The 16,190-nt window shown below is 29.7% G+C and overlaps 3 protein-coding genes across 5 annotated transcripts in view; 1 reads left to right on the top strand and 2 right to left on the bottom strand.

The window, feature by feature from the left end:
* The window catches only part of LOC100165718 (sodium/hydrogen exchanger 9B2), a 33,651-nt gene extending 29,221 nt beyond the window's left edge, over positions 1-4,430 (bottom strand). Inside the window, exons 1-2 of one of the 3 annotated variants that reach the window (XM_003247703.4) lie at positions 4,300-4,430; positions 1,588-1,638 (exon numbers count right to left, since the gene is read on the bottom strand). In XM_003247703.4, the coding sequence (XP_003247751.1) occupies positions 1,588-1,606 (19 nt within the window). In that variant the 5' untranslated portion in view covers positions 1,607-1,638; positions 4,300-4,430. Of the gene's footprint in view, positions 1-1,587; positions 1,639-3,121; positions 3,236-4,299 lie in introns of those variants that run through there. The other 2 variants (XM_016808252.2, XM_016808253.2) reach the window with 2 other exon arrangements.
* Positions 1,842-7,300, top strand: LOC100162328 (SH3 domain-binding protein 5 homolog). Its single transcript, XM_029487322.1, has 8 exons — positions 1,842-2,592; positions 2,658-2,720; positions 3,143-3,320; positions 5,336-5,454; positions 5,623-5,706; positions 5,763-5,984; positions 6,063-6,299; positions 6,373-7,300. Exons 1-8 carry the CDS (start codon positions 2,509-2,511, stop codon positions 6,568-6,570), a joined length of 1,185 nt encoding a protein of 394 aa, XP_029343182.1. The 5' UTR covers positions 1,842-2,508; the 3' UTR covers positions 6,571-7,300.
* LOC100169160 (Down syndrome cell adhesion molecule-like protein Dscam2) overlaps positions 7,268-16,190 on the bottom strand; it is a 22,383-nt gene continuing 13,460 nt past the window's right edge. The window contains exons 22-25 of the mRNA XM_001951649.5: positions 15,352-15,514; positions 12,538-12,866; positions 10,115-10,273; positions 7,268-7,393 (exon numbers count right to left, since the gene is read on the bottom strand). Coding sequence (XP_001951684.4) covers positions 7,362-7,393; positions 10,115-10,273; positions 12,538-12,866; positions 15,352-15,514 — 683 coding nt within the window. The 3' untranslated portion in view covers positions 7,268-7,361. The remainder of the gene's footprint in view (positions 7,394-10,114; positions 10,274-12,537; positions 12,867-15,351; positions 15,515-16,190) is intronic.

The following is a 16,190-nucleotide window of genomic DNA, read 5'->3' as shown; positions in this document are numbered from 1 at the left end:
CAAATTTTAAATTCTTAAGGTGCAAATCACTTATTGTATACTTTTTACATGTCAAAAAAATTTGGACTTCCTCTTCTTTTAAAAATTCCCGGGTACGCCCCTTGGGGCAGCATAGCCTATATATTTTTGGTACACAACATATTATATTCTAAAAATGTAACTAAAAAAATTTTTGGGGAGGGGGCCACACAAAATTCCAGGGGGGAATATAGTCTCCTTAGTCCGTTAGTCGTTAGATCACCTCACTCTACACTTATGCTTGGCTACATGATTTACTGATATTTATTAATCTATAATAAGGACGCCTATATTTTATCGGAATTATTTCACGTGGAACAGATATTTTACGGAATGTGAATGTAGGAAAATATTATTTTTGAATGACATGTACATGAAAATTGTTATGTTGAAATATGTATTGTTGAACATTTTTTGTAAGAACAGACATTTGATGGAATGATACGTTAATGAAACCAAAAATACATGAAATCAATAGTGTTGAACAACCATTGCTCTGAACGACATTTTACGGAACGATACTATTTTTAACTTTCTGAAAAATGATAAGGTAGTTTATACCATAATACCATACCAGCATATACCAGCATATTACAGTAACACCAATTTGAAAAAACATCGTACAGTGATGCCACGCTAGCGGCACTCGTCGCTACGCTCCTAGGCGCCGTCGCTCCGCTCCGCAAATCGAAAATATCCCCAGACTTCTGTGCAACACCACCTCAAGTTCGTCACAGATCACGGCTATAGATATTATCTATAGCCGTGTCACAGATTAACCACCGTACAACCACTCTTATCGGTCCTTATCATTTTTCGGAATCCCAGCAATTGTCTGTTGCGATCAATATTTGAAATTTGATGATTCCAATTAATGTGTATCCCAAAATTTGAGAATCCTAATAAATGATTGTTTTAAATAACATAATTCCAATAAATGTCAGTTCCAAGTATCGTAATTCTAGCAATTGATTGTTCCGATCAATATATATCCCAATCAAAACTAAACCCAATACATTATTTTCAAATAACTATTTTTCCAAATAATGTGTGATTTATTGTTTTCGTAAAACGTCTGTTCCAAGAAATGTCATTCCAAGAAAATACGGCAACCCAATGACGCCAAATGGCCGTATCATAGTCATGTAATGCAAAAAGTCCAAGTATATATAGGTACTCAAACAAATTTTTACCAAAAACAAAATGTTATTTATATGATAATATACACAGCTGCCTGACCACCCCCCTAAATAAGTAAAAAATTGGTCGCCCGGGGCAACTGTCCCCGTTGCCCCCCTCTTTAAATACGGCCCTGATCATTAGACTAACAGTTCAAGGTCTAAGGTTTTTACAACCGTTGGTAAATTCTTTCGAAGTCGCGAAAAATGTGTTGTGACTTGTGAGCGAGTTGATAGTTTGACATACAAAGACAACACTCAACACTGTATTATGAATAATTAAGATATTATATAATGACATGATGTTATGTACTTATATGTACATATTTTATACGCAAACAAGCAAACAAACACAGATCTCAATATTGCAATTTATGGGAATGTAACATACCTATTAAGGGTTTATCCATTGTTTTGAATTACTCCGATACTGAATTATTTTCTGCAAACAAAGTATAAACAGCGGGGTTAGACAAAGTAAGTAGGTATAATTATTATTACACAATACGGTCGGTATAGAAGACAACTGCTAATACTGATACTGCAAATTGTAATTAATAATTTTTAATGGGGGTATTATAGACACTATGTTATTTTTATATATCTAATATTAATTGTTTCGTTTTTATACCTACTCGATGATCATATAATAATAATAATCAGACACAATGTAATAGATAGGTATGGTACTATTATAGGTACTTATAAATATCGTTAGTCGCTATGACGATAATATTAGAATGTGAAAAAATAAAATATCCATTTGATGTCATCGACCATCATCGTGCCGAATCCGTGATAGGATGGGCAATGGCAATTACTAATTTAAATACCTACATACATATTATTACATTGAAATTAGTGATAGGTACACGCCGGACGTACAAAAATTAATATTAAATTATTCAAATTAAAATTGAAGACTGAAATGAAAGTATATGAAACTTAAGAGTGAAGAGAATGATCAATGAAGTAGTAACTAGTAAAGTGGTAACGGTTTGTCTTTGTGCTTTGTGCTTTGTAGTTGCGGGTCGAGGTCAAGGGAAACACGGTTTAAACCACAACGTCGGTTACGTTTGATGTTTGTATTTCATTATCGTCTTGTTATCACGAATTCCTTTATCATGATAAAAAAATAATAATAAAAGATAATTTAATACAATTATTATTGGCACCGTCAATTTAGTTTTTACTGTTTAACATTTTTTTTTTATTTTTATTTTATTTTCCCATCCTTTTAAATTCAAATTTATTAATATTATTATTGAATCACAATGCTTTAAACAGGTCAAAGACATTTGTTGTTTTAACGATGGACTCTTCTAGTGGACAGTGTAATCAGGAGACTGACACTTCACTGTACAACGAAGAGGATAGTTTAGATCCTAGAATTCAAGTAATGATTGGTTTCATAGTTAGTTATACGGATAAAATATATTTATTTATTTGTTTTTATTTAAGCTGGAACTTGAAAAATTGAATTCATCCACAGACAATATAAACAAACTTGAAATTGAATTAGATGTAAGTATACGTGCATTTAAACTAAATTATTTAACAGTTGAAATATTATATCTCATTATGTTTCATGAATTATTGCATAATATATAATTAAGTTAGGCTTAGTATATAAATTATAATTTTAATATGTTCATTTATTTTTAAAATGTAAATTACTACTAGAATAATACAAACAAATAATAATAAATATTTGAAATTGATAATAAGTAGCACCCTATCAACTTTTTTTTTTTCTATCATTCAACCATAGTTCATTTATGTCATATTTGTAATTTTAAATTATTGATTTCCTTAATTAGGTGTATTTGATTTATTTTGTATTAAATAATACATTTTATACAATATTTAATAATTTAATCTACCTATGGAAGAAAATTATTAGATATGCAAACTATTAAGTGTACCCATATGTTATATTATCTTAGGAAGCAAATACAACATTTAGAATGTTGATGGCTGAAGCTTCTAGGAGATTGAAAGTACGAGCCCGCAAACTAGGTTCATGCATTGATAAAGCTCGACCATTTTATGATGCACTTAATATGTCAAAACATTCTCAGCAACAATGTCAAATTGCAGCTGTAAAATACCAACGAGCTAATGGTAAGATCAATCAAATTAAAATTTTTAGAAATTAATTACTTTCCTTAACACCGTTAAATAAATACATATTTAATAGAAAAAAAAATCTAAAAAATATTTTTAATATGAAATTAAATAAACATTTTTGTACTTGGTATAGATAATCCATCTTTCTAACGTACAAAAACAAAATTATTAGTAATATTAGAGTATATCGAAGAAATAGTGTAACTCATATAAAAATTAATATGCCTTATATGAATTAAACATTAAATTGAAAACCAAAAATAAATTATTTTTTACAAGCATAATTGTGTGAGATGGTATTATTTTTTTAAATTAGAAGATGCTTTATTCAAAATCAGCAGCAATACTGATTCTGCTTTTTTAATGAATATGTGTCCACCTTTTCTAATAATATAACGACAAAACAATTTAAGGGATATATTTTTTTTTCTCTGGTTAGCACTTGTGTATAAAATAATATTACCTATTCGGAATTTTTCTACTTTATGGGGACACCCCTTTTTTTTGAGGGACACCAGTGATGAAATGGAAAATTCCATAGACTTGCTATGTAACATCACCTCAAGTTGGTCACAGGGTAACCACCGTTTAACCACTCTTATCATTTTTCCTACTCTTTATATCCTAACTTTGAAGTGTCAGAACTATATACTTAACTACATATGTTTCAAAAAAAAAGATGTCCCGTAAAGTAAACCTATTCTAAATAATTAACTGTGCAAATAAGTTATTTAGAAACTTAATTCTACACATTTAAAATGATTAATTCAATTGTTTAACTTTTGTAACTATTAGTTATTTTTTCTTACCTATTATTTATAAGTATATACTTACATTACATAAGTTCAAGATTTTTATATTATAATCCTATTCAAATTTTTAAACATAAAGCTTCATGTTAAATATTCATTTTCAAATTAAATTTATTGAATACCTACATTTTTAAATTAATTTTATAATATTATATACATACCAAACGCTTGAATACTGTAGTACTTTACTGTGTGATCTGCTGTATTACAATAATATGCACCACAGAAATAATATTGATCCTTACTATATCGGTTTGTATACTGTGTATTTTTTAAAATCAATCAATACAGTATTTCAAATAAGAGACTTTTCAAGTACATTTTTATCTTATCATGAATAGTAGAAAAAAAAAGATTTTATTAATAATTCGTAATCTAATAGGTAAACCTTCTTTAGTTGGCTTGTAAAATTATAATTTGTTATATATATTATATTATAATATACATATTGTTATATGTCTTAAATGTATATAATTGTATACACTCTATGTTAGGTACATAACATTTATAAATTAAAATTGAAAACAAAAATGTGTTTCCATGAAGATACTTTTAATGTACTTTGCTCATTTAATAATGTCTCTGTTAATTATTTTATATTTGTGGATTATTTTACATCCAATAAGAATGTGTTATCACTTATCTGTATTCATTTTAATTAATGAAAGAAAGTTAAATTTGTCCAATAATCATTCAAGTTATTCTAATGAAAAAACCTAGATGGCTAGAAATTAAATGTTCGAAATCATAATTATGTATTACTAATTATAGTAATTTAATTAGTTATAAGGAATATCATTTTAAAACTGCAATGTGTCCTATATTTTGTTATTGTTTAAAGTTTTAAAAATAAATAATGCCTAGTTATTTTAAAAATATTTAATTTGTTCCCATTTGTACTTTTATCAAAGCAAATCATTAAAAAAAGCTATTAAAATAAAAATTACTTAATATTATAATAAATAATAATATTATACAGCAGTTTATTAGCTAATTATGTATTGGTTTTAGATGGTTATATAATATATTATACTTAATTATGACAATAAAAATATTTTTCCTTCTTACTCTACAAGTATAATAAGTACAAATAAATAATATATTAACTATATATAATTCTTAAAACTAAAAATAGTAGATTATAGCCTTAACACTATTATTAGTATTATTAGTAAAATTGTATTTAATACATTTTAGAAATTCATCAAGCTGCTAAAGAGACTGTGGCATTAGCTGAGGCACGGTTTCTTAGTAAACAACATGAATGGAAATTTGATAGTGCGTGGCAAGAAATGTTAAATAATGCTATTCAAAAGGTATTTAAATATAGTAAAAATCATAGTATTCATTTTTCATTGAGTATTGTGTATTATTATTTTTTATTTCACCTCTTACTGATATTTATACAAATTTAAATTTTGATGACTTTATATAAATGTATAGTAAATATTTCAGTCAAATATCAATAACATTATTATTTATAGGTAACAGAAGCAGAAAATCAAAAGACTGAAAGTGGACGTGAGCATCAAAGAAAAGCTGCTCTCTACCAAGCTGCTGAACAAAAGGTATATTTAAAATATTGATTGTTAGGTATGTACTTAAATTATACATTTAATTTTAGGTTCAAATGTTGGAGCAAAAGTTTAAACGTAGCATTATTAAGTCTCGTCCATATTTTGAAGAAAAATATTTATGTGAAGGTCAATTAGCAGCACAAAAGGATACTATTATTCAAATCCGATATGCTGTGCAACGAGCTAAACAAGAATATTCTGCGTGTTTGCACAGACTTGAACAGATCTCTGAAGAAATTCATGTTCAACGACAAAACAACAAACTTATGGTACTTACATTTTATTTCAACATTTATCTTAAATATCTTGAAAAAAAAATTAATCAATGTTGATATATTCTTCAACAGGAATGTTCGTTGCAAGGTCCACGAGAACCTGGTGTTGGTGCTGAAGTTTCTCCTATGGTCAACAGCTGGCAAGAGCTAGATAACAAAAAGGATGCCAATGGCATGGAAGATATAAATTTAGATTGGAATTTGGATAAATGTGATTCAAGAAGCCTAGGTAGTCTATCAATGGATACTAGTTCTATTTTGAGTGATGCAGATGACTTGGATTTTGATGATGATACCCAAGTGACGATGGTATATAAATATTTTCAATAAACCACATCTGTGTGTAAGGTTAATCATTTTATTTTGTCTCGTTTCGTTTCAGGAACTGGAACAACTACGTCAAAAAGTACGTGATCTTGCTACTAAACCATTGATGATGGAAAGTAAAAGAACTGAAGAGGTTGAAGGCGTGGAAGATCGCAAAGGTTGGGAAAGTGAGTTAAATGCTACTGTTGACAAATTGGATAGAATGATGTTGAAACAGGAATGTGAAAAATCCCAACAGCAATCACCCGTTTAGTACATAATTGGTGCAAATCAAAAATTGTTAGGCTTTCAATTGGCCAAAGGAGAAAATGTTAACCTGCGATGAATTGAGATGGGAATTATAATTGTGTATGTTAGCCTTGTCTCAATGAGTGTTATGTTTTCTTGTTCTTATTGTTAAAGTTGATTTATCGATTAATATTAATTTCTCACTTATTTTTTCCTATTTGGAAATTGTAAACCAAGGTAGCTAGTATCGAGCACAATATCATTTAATCCTATATTGTAAGTAAATTAAGATTGTAGGTAACGTAACTTAATGTTTATTGGCTGTCTGAATCAATGTGCATGTATATTTGTTTATAGTAAAGCAATGATGTTTTAAGTATCTTAGTCTATTGTAAATATTTACCATGTTGCAAACTAATTAATGTCGTTAATAATTAGGTAGTTATTATAAAAAACAACTTCATATTTTGATAGCAGTGATTTATTTAAAATGTTGTTCCATTACAGAGTTAATGTTACCCAAATGACAACAAAATTAAAATATGTGTTTTTTTTTTTAGTTTATTATATAGTATAATTTCCTAATGCCATTCTATTTTATTTATGTTTTTTTTTCTTAATATGTAACTTATTTTTATAAATAAATTTTAAATATAACATTGTTTATAATTATTATGAAAAAAACATAATTTAATATAATATATATCTTATGTATAAAACATGTTAAATGATAAAAGTAATCTATGATGGTCCAACAGTCGATTTATATTTTCGTTCTTTATTCTTCCAATATTTTCTTATATTTTCAGCATAAACTTAATTGTAGTGTCTTCGTGCTCCTCTTGATTCTGAAAATGCAAATATTTAGTGTTTTAAAATATTATTGGTTCTATTACTAAAATATCATTGCGATTTCTACTACAAAGTTTATGAACAGTTATGTTAAGAGGAAGTGATACCTGCATATGTTTTCTCCGTCTTCCAAGTGCGTTACGCTCAGCAGAACAAGTGTAGCTCTGTTAATTTAAAAGTTAGAGTAAATTGACCTCCTTTAAAATTTAAAGGTAAGATTATTAACTAGGCAACCACTTGGGCTTTTTATTATATTTTGATTTTAAAGTGAGTTATGAGTATTTTAAGATGTACAAACAATTTACAATTTTGAAATACTCATAATTCACTTTAAAATTAAAATATAGTAAAAAGGTTGCCTGGATAATAATTAATAATCTTACTTTAAGATTTTATAAGAGGTCAATTCACTCCAATTTTTAAACTAACTCAGCTACACGTGTTCTGCTAATCGTAAAATTTACTATGTTACACATTTGTAAGACAGAAACAACACATGCGAGTATCATTTTCTCTCGAGCCAGTATATTACACTGGTTCATCATCGGTTGGTCGACAAATACTTTCATGGTTTCATTTTATGTTTACTGAATTTTTGTAAACCAACAAAAAGTATCAATTAACCAATGTCATTGCTATATTATGTGTAACAGAATGACTTGCAATACATGTATTATATAGCTCGAGTAAAAATGCGTATTGATAAATTCATTATTTTTTGTATTATAATCTACAAGTTAAAACCTCTTTGCCAACTAGTATGTTCAAAACTATCTCAAAAAAAAGTGCAAATATACATTTTACAACATATGCACTGCAGCAGTCTGTATAATAAATATATAAATACAATATCTATATACTCTCTATATTGTTGTATGGTACCTATATTCTATTAATTTTGATGTAGAATTGATTTTTCAATATTATTTTTTCATACGCTAATAATAGAATATTTAAATAATATTATGTTTATACATATAATTATAATATGTCCTCTACACACAATTAACAGATTATGCAAGTGCTTAGTTCAATCTATACAATATCGTAAATCCATATAATATTAATTGTATTTTTATCAAAAAAAATTAAATCGTATATTATATTCAGTAAATGAATTAACATAAACAAAAACATACCTACTCGATGATATCACCAACTAGTCACCTAGTAAAAATAACATTATTTACTTCGCCTACTTGGCTCATAATATAATACCTGATAGTGGCAAAGTGCACAACTCCGTGAAAAAGTAACACGCATAAGACATAAACACTCATTAATCATACCTACCGATGTTTAAATAGTGACATTTCCCATTTTACGCATATTATGTTAATAATTATTTTTGTGTAGAAAAGAAGGATAAAATAGTCAGTTATTGTTTTTTAAATAATACATTTAGAAAAGAAACTAGGCAAGGCGATTGAAAATTCAACAGGATAACGGGAATAAAATGCAATGTCTTGAGTTTTCAAAAATACCCCTAAAATATCAACGAGATTGTTTTGGAAATTTGTCTATCACTATTATAAATAATTGGTGAGGGTCTCAAGTTTCAAACATTGATATTTTTAAAATTAGGTACCTATAACATATAACCTAAAAATATTTAATGAAAACTAGATGCGTCGTAATTAGTAATTAGAATGGTTTTTTATTGTACACGGGTAGGTAGGTAGGTATTATATAGGAAGCAGTTCCTACCTACTTATATAAAATCACAAGAAAACTAAGAAAACTAGGTAGGTACCTCTATACTCGTCTACTCCGTGGAGTCCAACGTATATTGTTGATGTTTATACCACATTTGCTACCTACCGGAAAAATGGCAAGCGCGATGTGATCGGGAAAAAAATTAATACCAGCTAAATTTTTTTAATCCGCATATTAAACCAATCTTGAGAGAGATTTAAAATATTTTTTTTTATTACGTAATTTTATAATATTAGGTAGGTAGGTCTTAATCGTTTTACGGCAACAACAAATTTGTTTTCTTTATCTATTTTTTAAGTGTTATATTGATTATTATTAAGCCCGCTGTGTAATAATATGACTAGTGTCTGAGATAGGTACCTTCTTCAATAAGTGTTTGTTTATCATGATGCGACGTTTTCAAAAAGTATACCTATTAACGGCACTTCCTCCCCACAAAAAACTTTGGGCCTCTGTACTAAAAGTTTTTTAGGGCTCTATCAGTGGCGTAAATACAGGGTGAGCAAGGTGGGCAAACGCCACGGGTCCTAGCCTAGCCAACAGTACCCACCCTATTTTTTGTATTAGATTACAAACTTCGCTATAAAATAATAAATATGAATATATGTAATATTATTTTGGTATTTGAAATAAATTCAACGAATTACGGACCAATTATTAGAGCCATCTTTTGTTTATTTTAAAATTTTTAGAGGGCCCGGGAGAATTTATGCCATTTGGGCCCCTAAAATCGTAGTTGCGCCACTTGGCCCTATACAAAACTTAGAATATAATACAACCCAATACAAGGGATACGAGTGTTCCATACTCCCATACATACGTTTTCTTCTTAATATAATATTATAATATATGTTTATATCATAAAATATTAAATAAGTATTCCTATTTCCTATCATAATTTCAAAATTTAAAAAATTACAAATTCATTTCAGCGGGCTGCTGTACTCCAGGTCCAACAGCCCATCCCCCTTATGGAAGCCCTGCCTATTAATAACCATCACCTGAGCTCTGTTTTCTCACTGTGTTCGACGCCATCATTTTGCGACACTGTTCGTCGTCCATGTCTGTCAAGAAATGAACGGGAGTCATGACTTTCCTCGACGCTGACGACTTGGCGGATGTTAGAGGAAGCGTTTGTTGATTGGATATGTACGAAATTTCTGAAAAAAACATGAATATTTTTTAAATTTTGCAACCATAAACACTTAAGTAGTCGGTTGTTTTTTTTTTTGTTGGTGATAACTATTTACAGACTTCCAGTAAAATAATACTGTATAAATTTAAAATCTGCAGAAAACGAATTTTATTTTTGGTCCCGTTAAAAACCGATAACAATATTATAGGTAATTATTATTGTCATATTCACATGTTGAAAATACTCTATAAAACCGAATGTGCCTAAGAGAAACTGATTTTTTTTATCAATATAATATAATATAAATTATTATTTCATTTTCACTTATTAAAATAGATACTTTCTTGATTAAATTTCCTTGACTTATTTGCGCTCAGTAAACCTCATTCATTAATGATTACAAAGTCAAAACTTTCTTCATTTAATGATTTGATCTCTTTACATTTAAAAATCATACATTCAAACGCATTCTTGTTAGTTGTCTAAAGTAAACGAGCTATTAAATTAATCAAAATTGAATAAATATTTGAAATGTGGTAAATAGTTTTAATTTAATTACCAACCTATAAGATTTTCTTAGTTTCAAAAACTTTGTGTCTTTATTCAAAGTAAATCTGTTATCAAAACAATGATTGCATAATTAATTTCAGTATCTTATTTTCAATTAATTGATTTAATAGTCTTACTTTCAAAAATATTATATTCTTATTCAAATAAAACTTGTAGGTATTAAAAATTAAAATTCTGACAATATTGTGTTAGGTGCGAAGGTATGTACCTTATCCATAACTGAATATTGAAAACTTATGACTTAATTGACTTAAATCTGTAAACTTAATTATTTTTCATGCTATAGGTTTCTAGATTAACCGAACTTTAATATGTTACCCATTATGAATAAAATTGATTTTTAATTCGTCCCGTCATTCCGGTTTAATCATATTCAAACCTATGTGTTTAGGTGCAGCTAATAACTATATTATAGATATATATTTTGAAGGGCGCTACAATTATGTATGCCTATCTAATTAACCCGTCGGGAATTATGCCCCCCCACATTCGCCACAAATTCTGCATTTCAAATCCATTATTGACAAATTTTTGGAACAAGACTTCAACATTTTTAGTTATTTGTATAGGTAATAATAATATAATATGAACTAATATTTTATTACACTTTCAAAGTAAATAATTGTCTTATTATACAATAATAATTGTACAATTGTCAATATAATATTTTATTAGTTACAACCATTACAAATAACATAGATACGTTTGATATTGATTAATAATCAGTCCTGTAAAGTATTTAAGTAAAAGTATTTGAGTAAAAGTATTCCAAATACTTTTTTAAGCATTGAATAACTTTTTAAATACTTTAAGCATGAAGTATTTTGAATGGTATTTTAAATACTTTTTTTTGTATTAAATACTTTTTGGTATTGAATACTTTTGTTTTTTATTTTGAACATTTTATTTTTATTCGAAATAATTGGTTGAAAAAATATTATTGTCAACTACAATAATATTTAATAGTTTTATTTAATATTCTGTATTTCTGTGTTAGCCGAAGCCCAAAGGTTTGGGAAAACCAGATTTCTAAAAAAAGTTATTGAATAACAATATTCCTTTTAAAACTATTAGATAACTATTAGATTACCTACTACCTATGTGTTTATATTACGATTATTAGAAACTCACTTTAAAAACCAAAAGTATTTGAAAAGTATTCCAAATACTTTTTCAAAGCATTTGAGTAGTATTTGAAATACTTTACAATTAAAGTATTTGAGTAGTATCTTAAATACTTAAAAAAAAATGTATTTGAGTATTTACTCAAGTACTTTTTAAAAGTATTCTTTACAGGACTGTTAATAATAGAGTACCTAAAATTTATTATTTAAAAATTTAAAACCTTTTTCCTTTTTTTTGTGCCGTAACTACCCATCTAACACGTATTCTGATTTTATGTTATTAGCAACATCTCTCTCAATATTTTGAACGAACAAGTCAGTAAACCGTAGCTGTAACATAATAACTTGTTCAAGTAAGGAAAAGCCTCTTTTTGAATTGTTTTTATTGTACGACAGATAAAAAAAAAATCGTACATAAAACAAAAAAACCGCTCTTTCTCATTATTTTCAGATAATCTAACGTAAACGTGTCCTGCAGGGGTTGGTATTGAATTAGAGATGAACTATAAAGAGACCCTCCTATAGTTGCCCAAGTGGTACCTACCTATATTGTCATAAATATTTCTGGAATAAAAAAAATATCAAGCTCACTCACCGTAGGACTTGTCGATCGGCAGACCGTGGACGACGTTGTGGTCGGGCGTTTCGTAACAATCAGTCTGGCTCAGGGCCCTATGGTGCGCGGGCGTCCGACTTCCGGACGGTGTGGTTTGCATCACGCTGAACGTGGCGTACGGACACACGTCGTAGTCGATGCTCTTTCCGCCGCCGCCCATGAACATCTTGCCCGTGGAATCGTCCCTTTTACTCCTCTGAAACGTGGAAGTCGCGTACTCGACCTGCTTGTCGGCCTCGTAACTGCACTTCCTCTCGGCGGAACTGCTCGCCCTCCTCCTCCGCGAGTACTGCGCCCCGTCTTTTTTCCTGTCCAAACCGAACGGGCGCACACGGTCAATACTGAAGTTTAAAATATATAGGTACCTATGTCCGCTTCCGGTTACGGGTTTTCCGCGGTCATCATATAGTCATCGTGGTACCTATATAGTTTGGTATAGGTACACGACGACGATAAAACATGTTGAAAACATTTCACTCAAGACTCAAGTCGTAGAAAACCGCCCGATGTTGGCTTTCCCGTTGGATTTTAAATCGTATTATACTCCAACAGGTAGCCAGGAGTGACGATATATATACTGAAAACACCACGAGAATAGATATTATTGTTGTCCCTTAATGTGTTGAAATATTCAGACGCCGCGGTATCACGCTCACGAAATCTCAAAAATCTTACAAAGATATGAATAAATTATGAAATATTTAAATATAAGGATATTTTGGGAAGAAAAGTATTTATTTGGGAGATACGTTCGTCATTAAAATAACAATTTAAAAACTAGGTAAGTACCTATAGATAATAAATTGATAAAGTAACCAAGTCTTTCTTAAATACTCTCAAAAATTTCGCATTTGCAAACGAAGAATAAGTTTTCGATTCCACCAATATCGCGAGGGATTTCAATAATATTCCAATTGATCAGTTTAACTAATAAGATACATTATAATATTATGTATTGTGCAAATTAACCATCATAACGCAATGGTGACTACGGATTGCACTTGTCGAATATCTTAATTTCTGTATAGTTACCTACTTTTGTGTATTATAACTATACATAATTTATCATGCTATCAAAACTTGGGTACTAAATTAAACCCACTTCACATTATCAACAAAACTCCGAACTCGCCTAACATATTAATAGCTAGTGTACAGAATGCTTCAAGTGACGCCGTTTTAAATATCAATGTATCAACACTACACTCCACAAAAAAATAATCACACACTTTATCGTTCGTCATCCAGCTTTCAAAAAAAAAAAGTATTATTTACATAATATTTATATTTGTTTCATAAAATCGTTCCCTCGATTCTCTGTACTGTATAATAAAAATGCATAAAACTATGATCAACAAAATCTAACACTTCTGATTCAATTTTCAAAAATATCGAACAAACCTAAAACAATCTTGGAGTTGTCTCAAATTTTATAAGGTGAGATTAATATTTTTGAATAAAAAAATTCCCAAAGAAATTATTTTTAAATCTTTTTCAATCAATTCTAAGATCTAAATGAAAAATCATTAGTGATACTGAACAATTATCTATCCGAAGATCACACTTTATATTAACCACAAGAAATAAATCTTATTGCGAGGTCATTCGAAATTTACACTCAACATCCTATATTCGATATCGCTTGAAGAAATAGGATATTTGTTTAGACATGCGCGTCAACTGTCAAATATCATAAATTTAGTCACCAAGCTACCTATGTTATTATATTCATCGTTCACTTGGAACCATCACTCATAAGAGCTAATATAATCATACTAAATTGTCTTCTAAATAGGTACTGAAATAAAAACAGAAGAACCCCTAAAATCCTAAGATCTCAATATCAAAATTGCCAAGATTACGATCACACACAGGGGTATTTGACATACCCTCCGAGGTGGGCCCGTTGTGGACATAATGTAGCATCAAATCTACAAACCTTAGACTTGTAGATCTTAGATTTGTAGTCTCATGTTCATGATTATTGATTATACTTAAATATAATTAATTCGGAGTGGTGAAAAATTAATGGATGGGTGTGTGCAATTAATAGCAACGACGCAACAATAATATTATCACGCCAAAGTCGTTTTAACCGGAACTTCCGATACCCTTGATTATCGTCCTTGGTCGCAATAATGATCATAACATAAACTAGGTAATAATGGTATAATATTATTCATAATACTACTATAGCCTATAATAGCGTAATATATGATACATTGGTTATTCACCACCTGCTCAACACTCGACTGTCTTGGCATACTAGTTGTAGTATAGTGAGTAGTACCTATATATACCTAGGTATTTCGAAACAAGGTCATTGGTTTTATAAAAAATGAAATAAACGTATATCCGCCGATTTTCACGAGTATACAAATAGACGATAAAAATAATAATTGTGGGACACGCTGCACGTGGGTGACGGTTTATCTCGTACCTACCTATATAGGTACCTATCTAATATTTATTTTGTTTTCGACACACATAGGTGCATTGCTATACGACGTATATAATACCGCCGGCCGTATAAAAAATATATCTGAATCGGATTGTCTTGTACAGCTTAATATAATATTAAAAAAGGAAGGTACCAATATAATATTATAGTATTGTATTTTTCGTCTGTCATACGCTTTCAAGTAGGTATTTCGTTCTACAAATAACGTTATCGGTTTTCTAGTAAACCATTACATAATATTATAAACCTACATATTTATTTACATACGCACACACGCATATGTGTGTGTGTGCATTGTGCAACATTCTATTTGTTTCCTTTTTTTTTTTTACCTTCTTTGAACTACGACACATATGCATACGCAAAACGACACGACGCAAACGAGCGCGGAGGCGCCCGGTACGTATTTGTGCATCTGCGCAAAACTCGGTATGCTCAAGTCGCCGCCGTCGTCGACGCCACCGTCGTCGCCGTACAAGTCCAACGGCACTACTCCTGCAATATTATTATGGTACACGGTAAATGATATTGTTATAGAGATGATAATATATTAAACTAATAGTGATAGGATTATACGCATTTGGAAAAGTCGATCAGACGTCGGACTAGGAAACGATAATAAAATGTTAATTCGGCCGAATGACTTACATTTATTTTGTATAGGTGGAGTCCTAACCTGAACTACGGCACTTTATGCAATTGTTATTCACGTGAATAGTGAATAATACGTAATAACGAGCGATATCAGAACTCTGAGTAGTACTTAGTGTTCGTAGAAACTTAAAAAATAGTTATGAAAGCGGAGGCGGTGTTCTTCACAAAAAGTTGGGTTCTACACATTACCCCGTAAAATTACAACAGACTTAAAATATATAGTAATATATATTAATATATCCAAATGCCAAAGACCGGAGACCTATTGAAAACTCCACATCCTCAAATTCTACGATAAGAATACGACTATACAATAGTACCTACTTACTTCTAGAAAACTTGTTGTGTTAACTGGTATTTTATAATGAATACGATAAATCAGTTACAAGGACGTTACACCCGCATGTGTTTTCACTGTCTTACAAATATGTACAATATAGCAAAAACTGTTTTGCGCGGGAAACATCCGAGAAGGCTACAGTCATAGCTAAGAAACGGGATTTTCGCCACATAAAAA

The sequence above is a fragment of the Acyrthosiphon pisum genome, chromosome A1, assembly GCF_005508785.2.
Source record: "Acyrthosiphon pisum isolate AL4f chromosome A1, pea_aphid_22Mar2018_4r6ur, whole genome shotgun sequence".
Taxonomy (NCBI): domain Eukaryota; kingdom Metazoa; phylum Arthropoda; class Insecta; order Hemiptera; family Aphididae; genus Acyrthosiphon; species Acyrthosiphon pisum.
The sequence above is the reverse complement of the archived record's forward strand: the minus strand, read 5'-3'. Positions and strand labels throughout refer to the sequence as shown.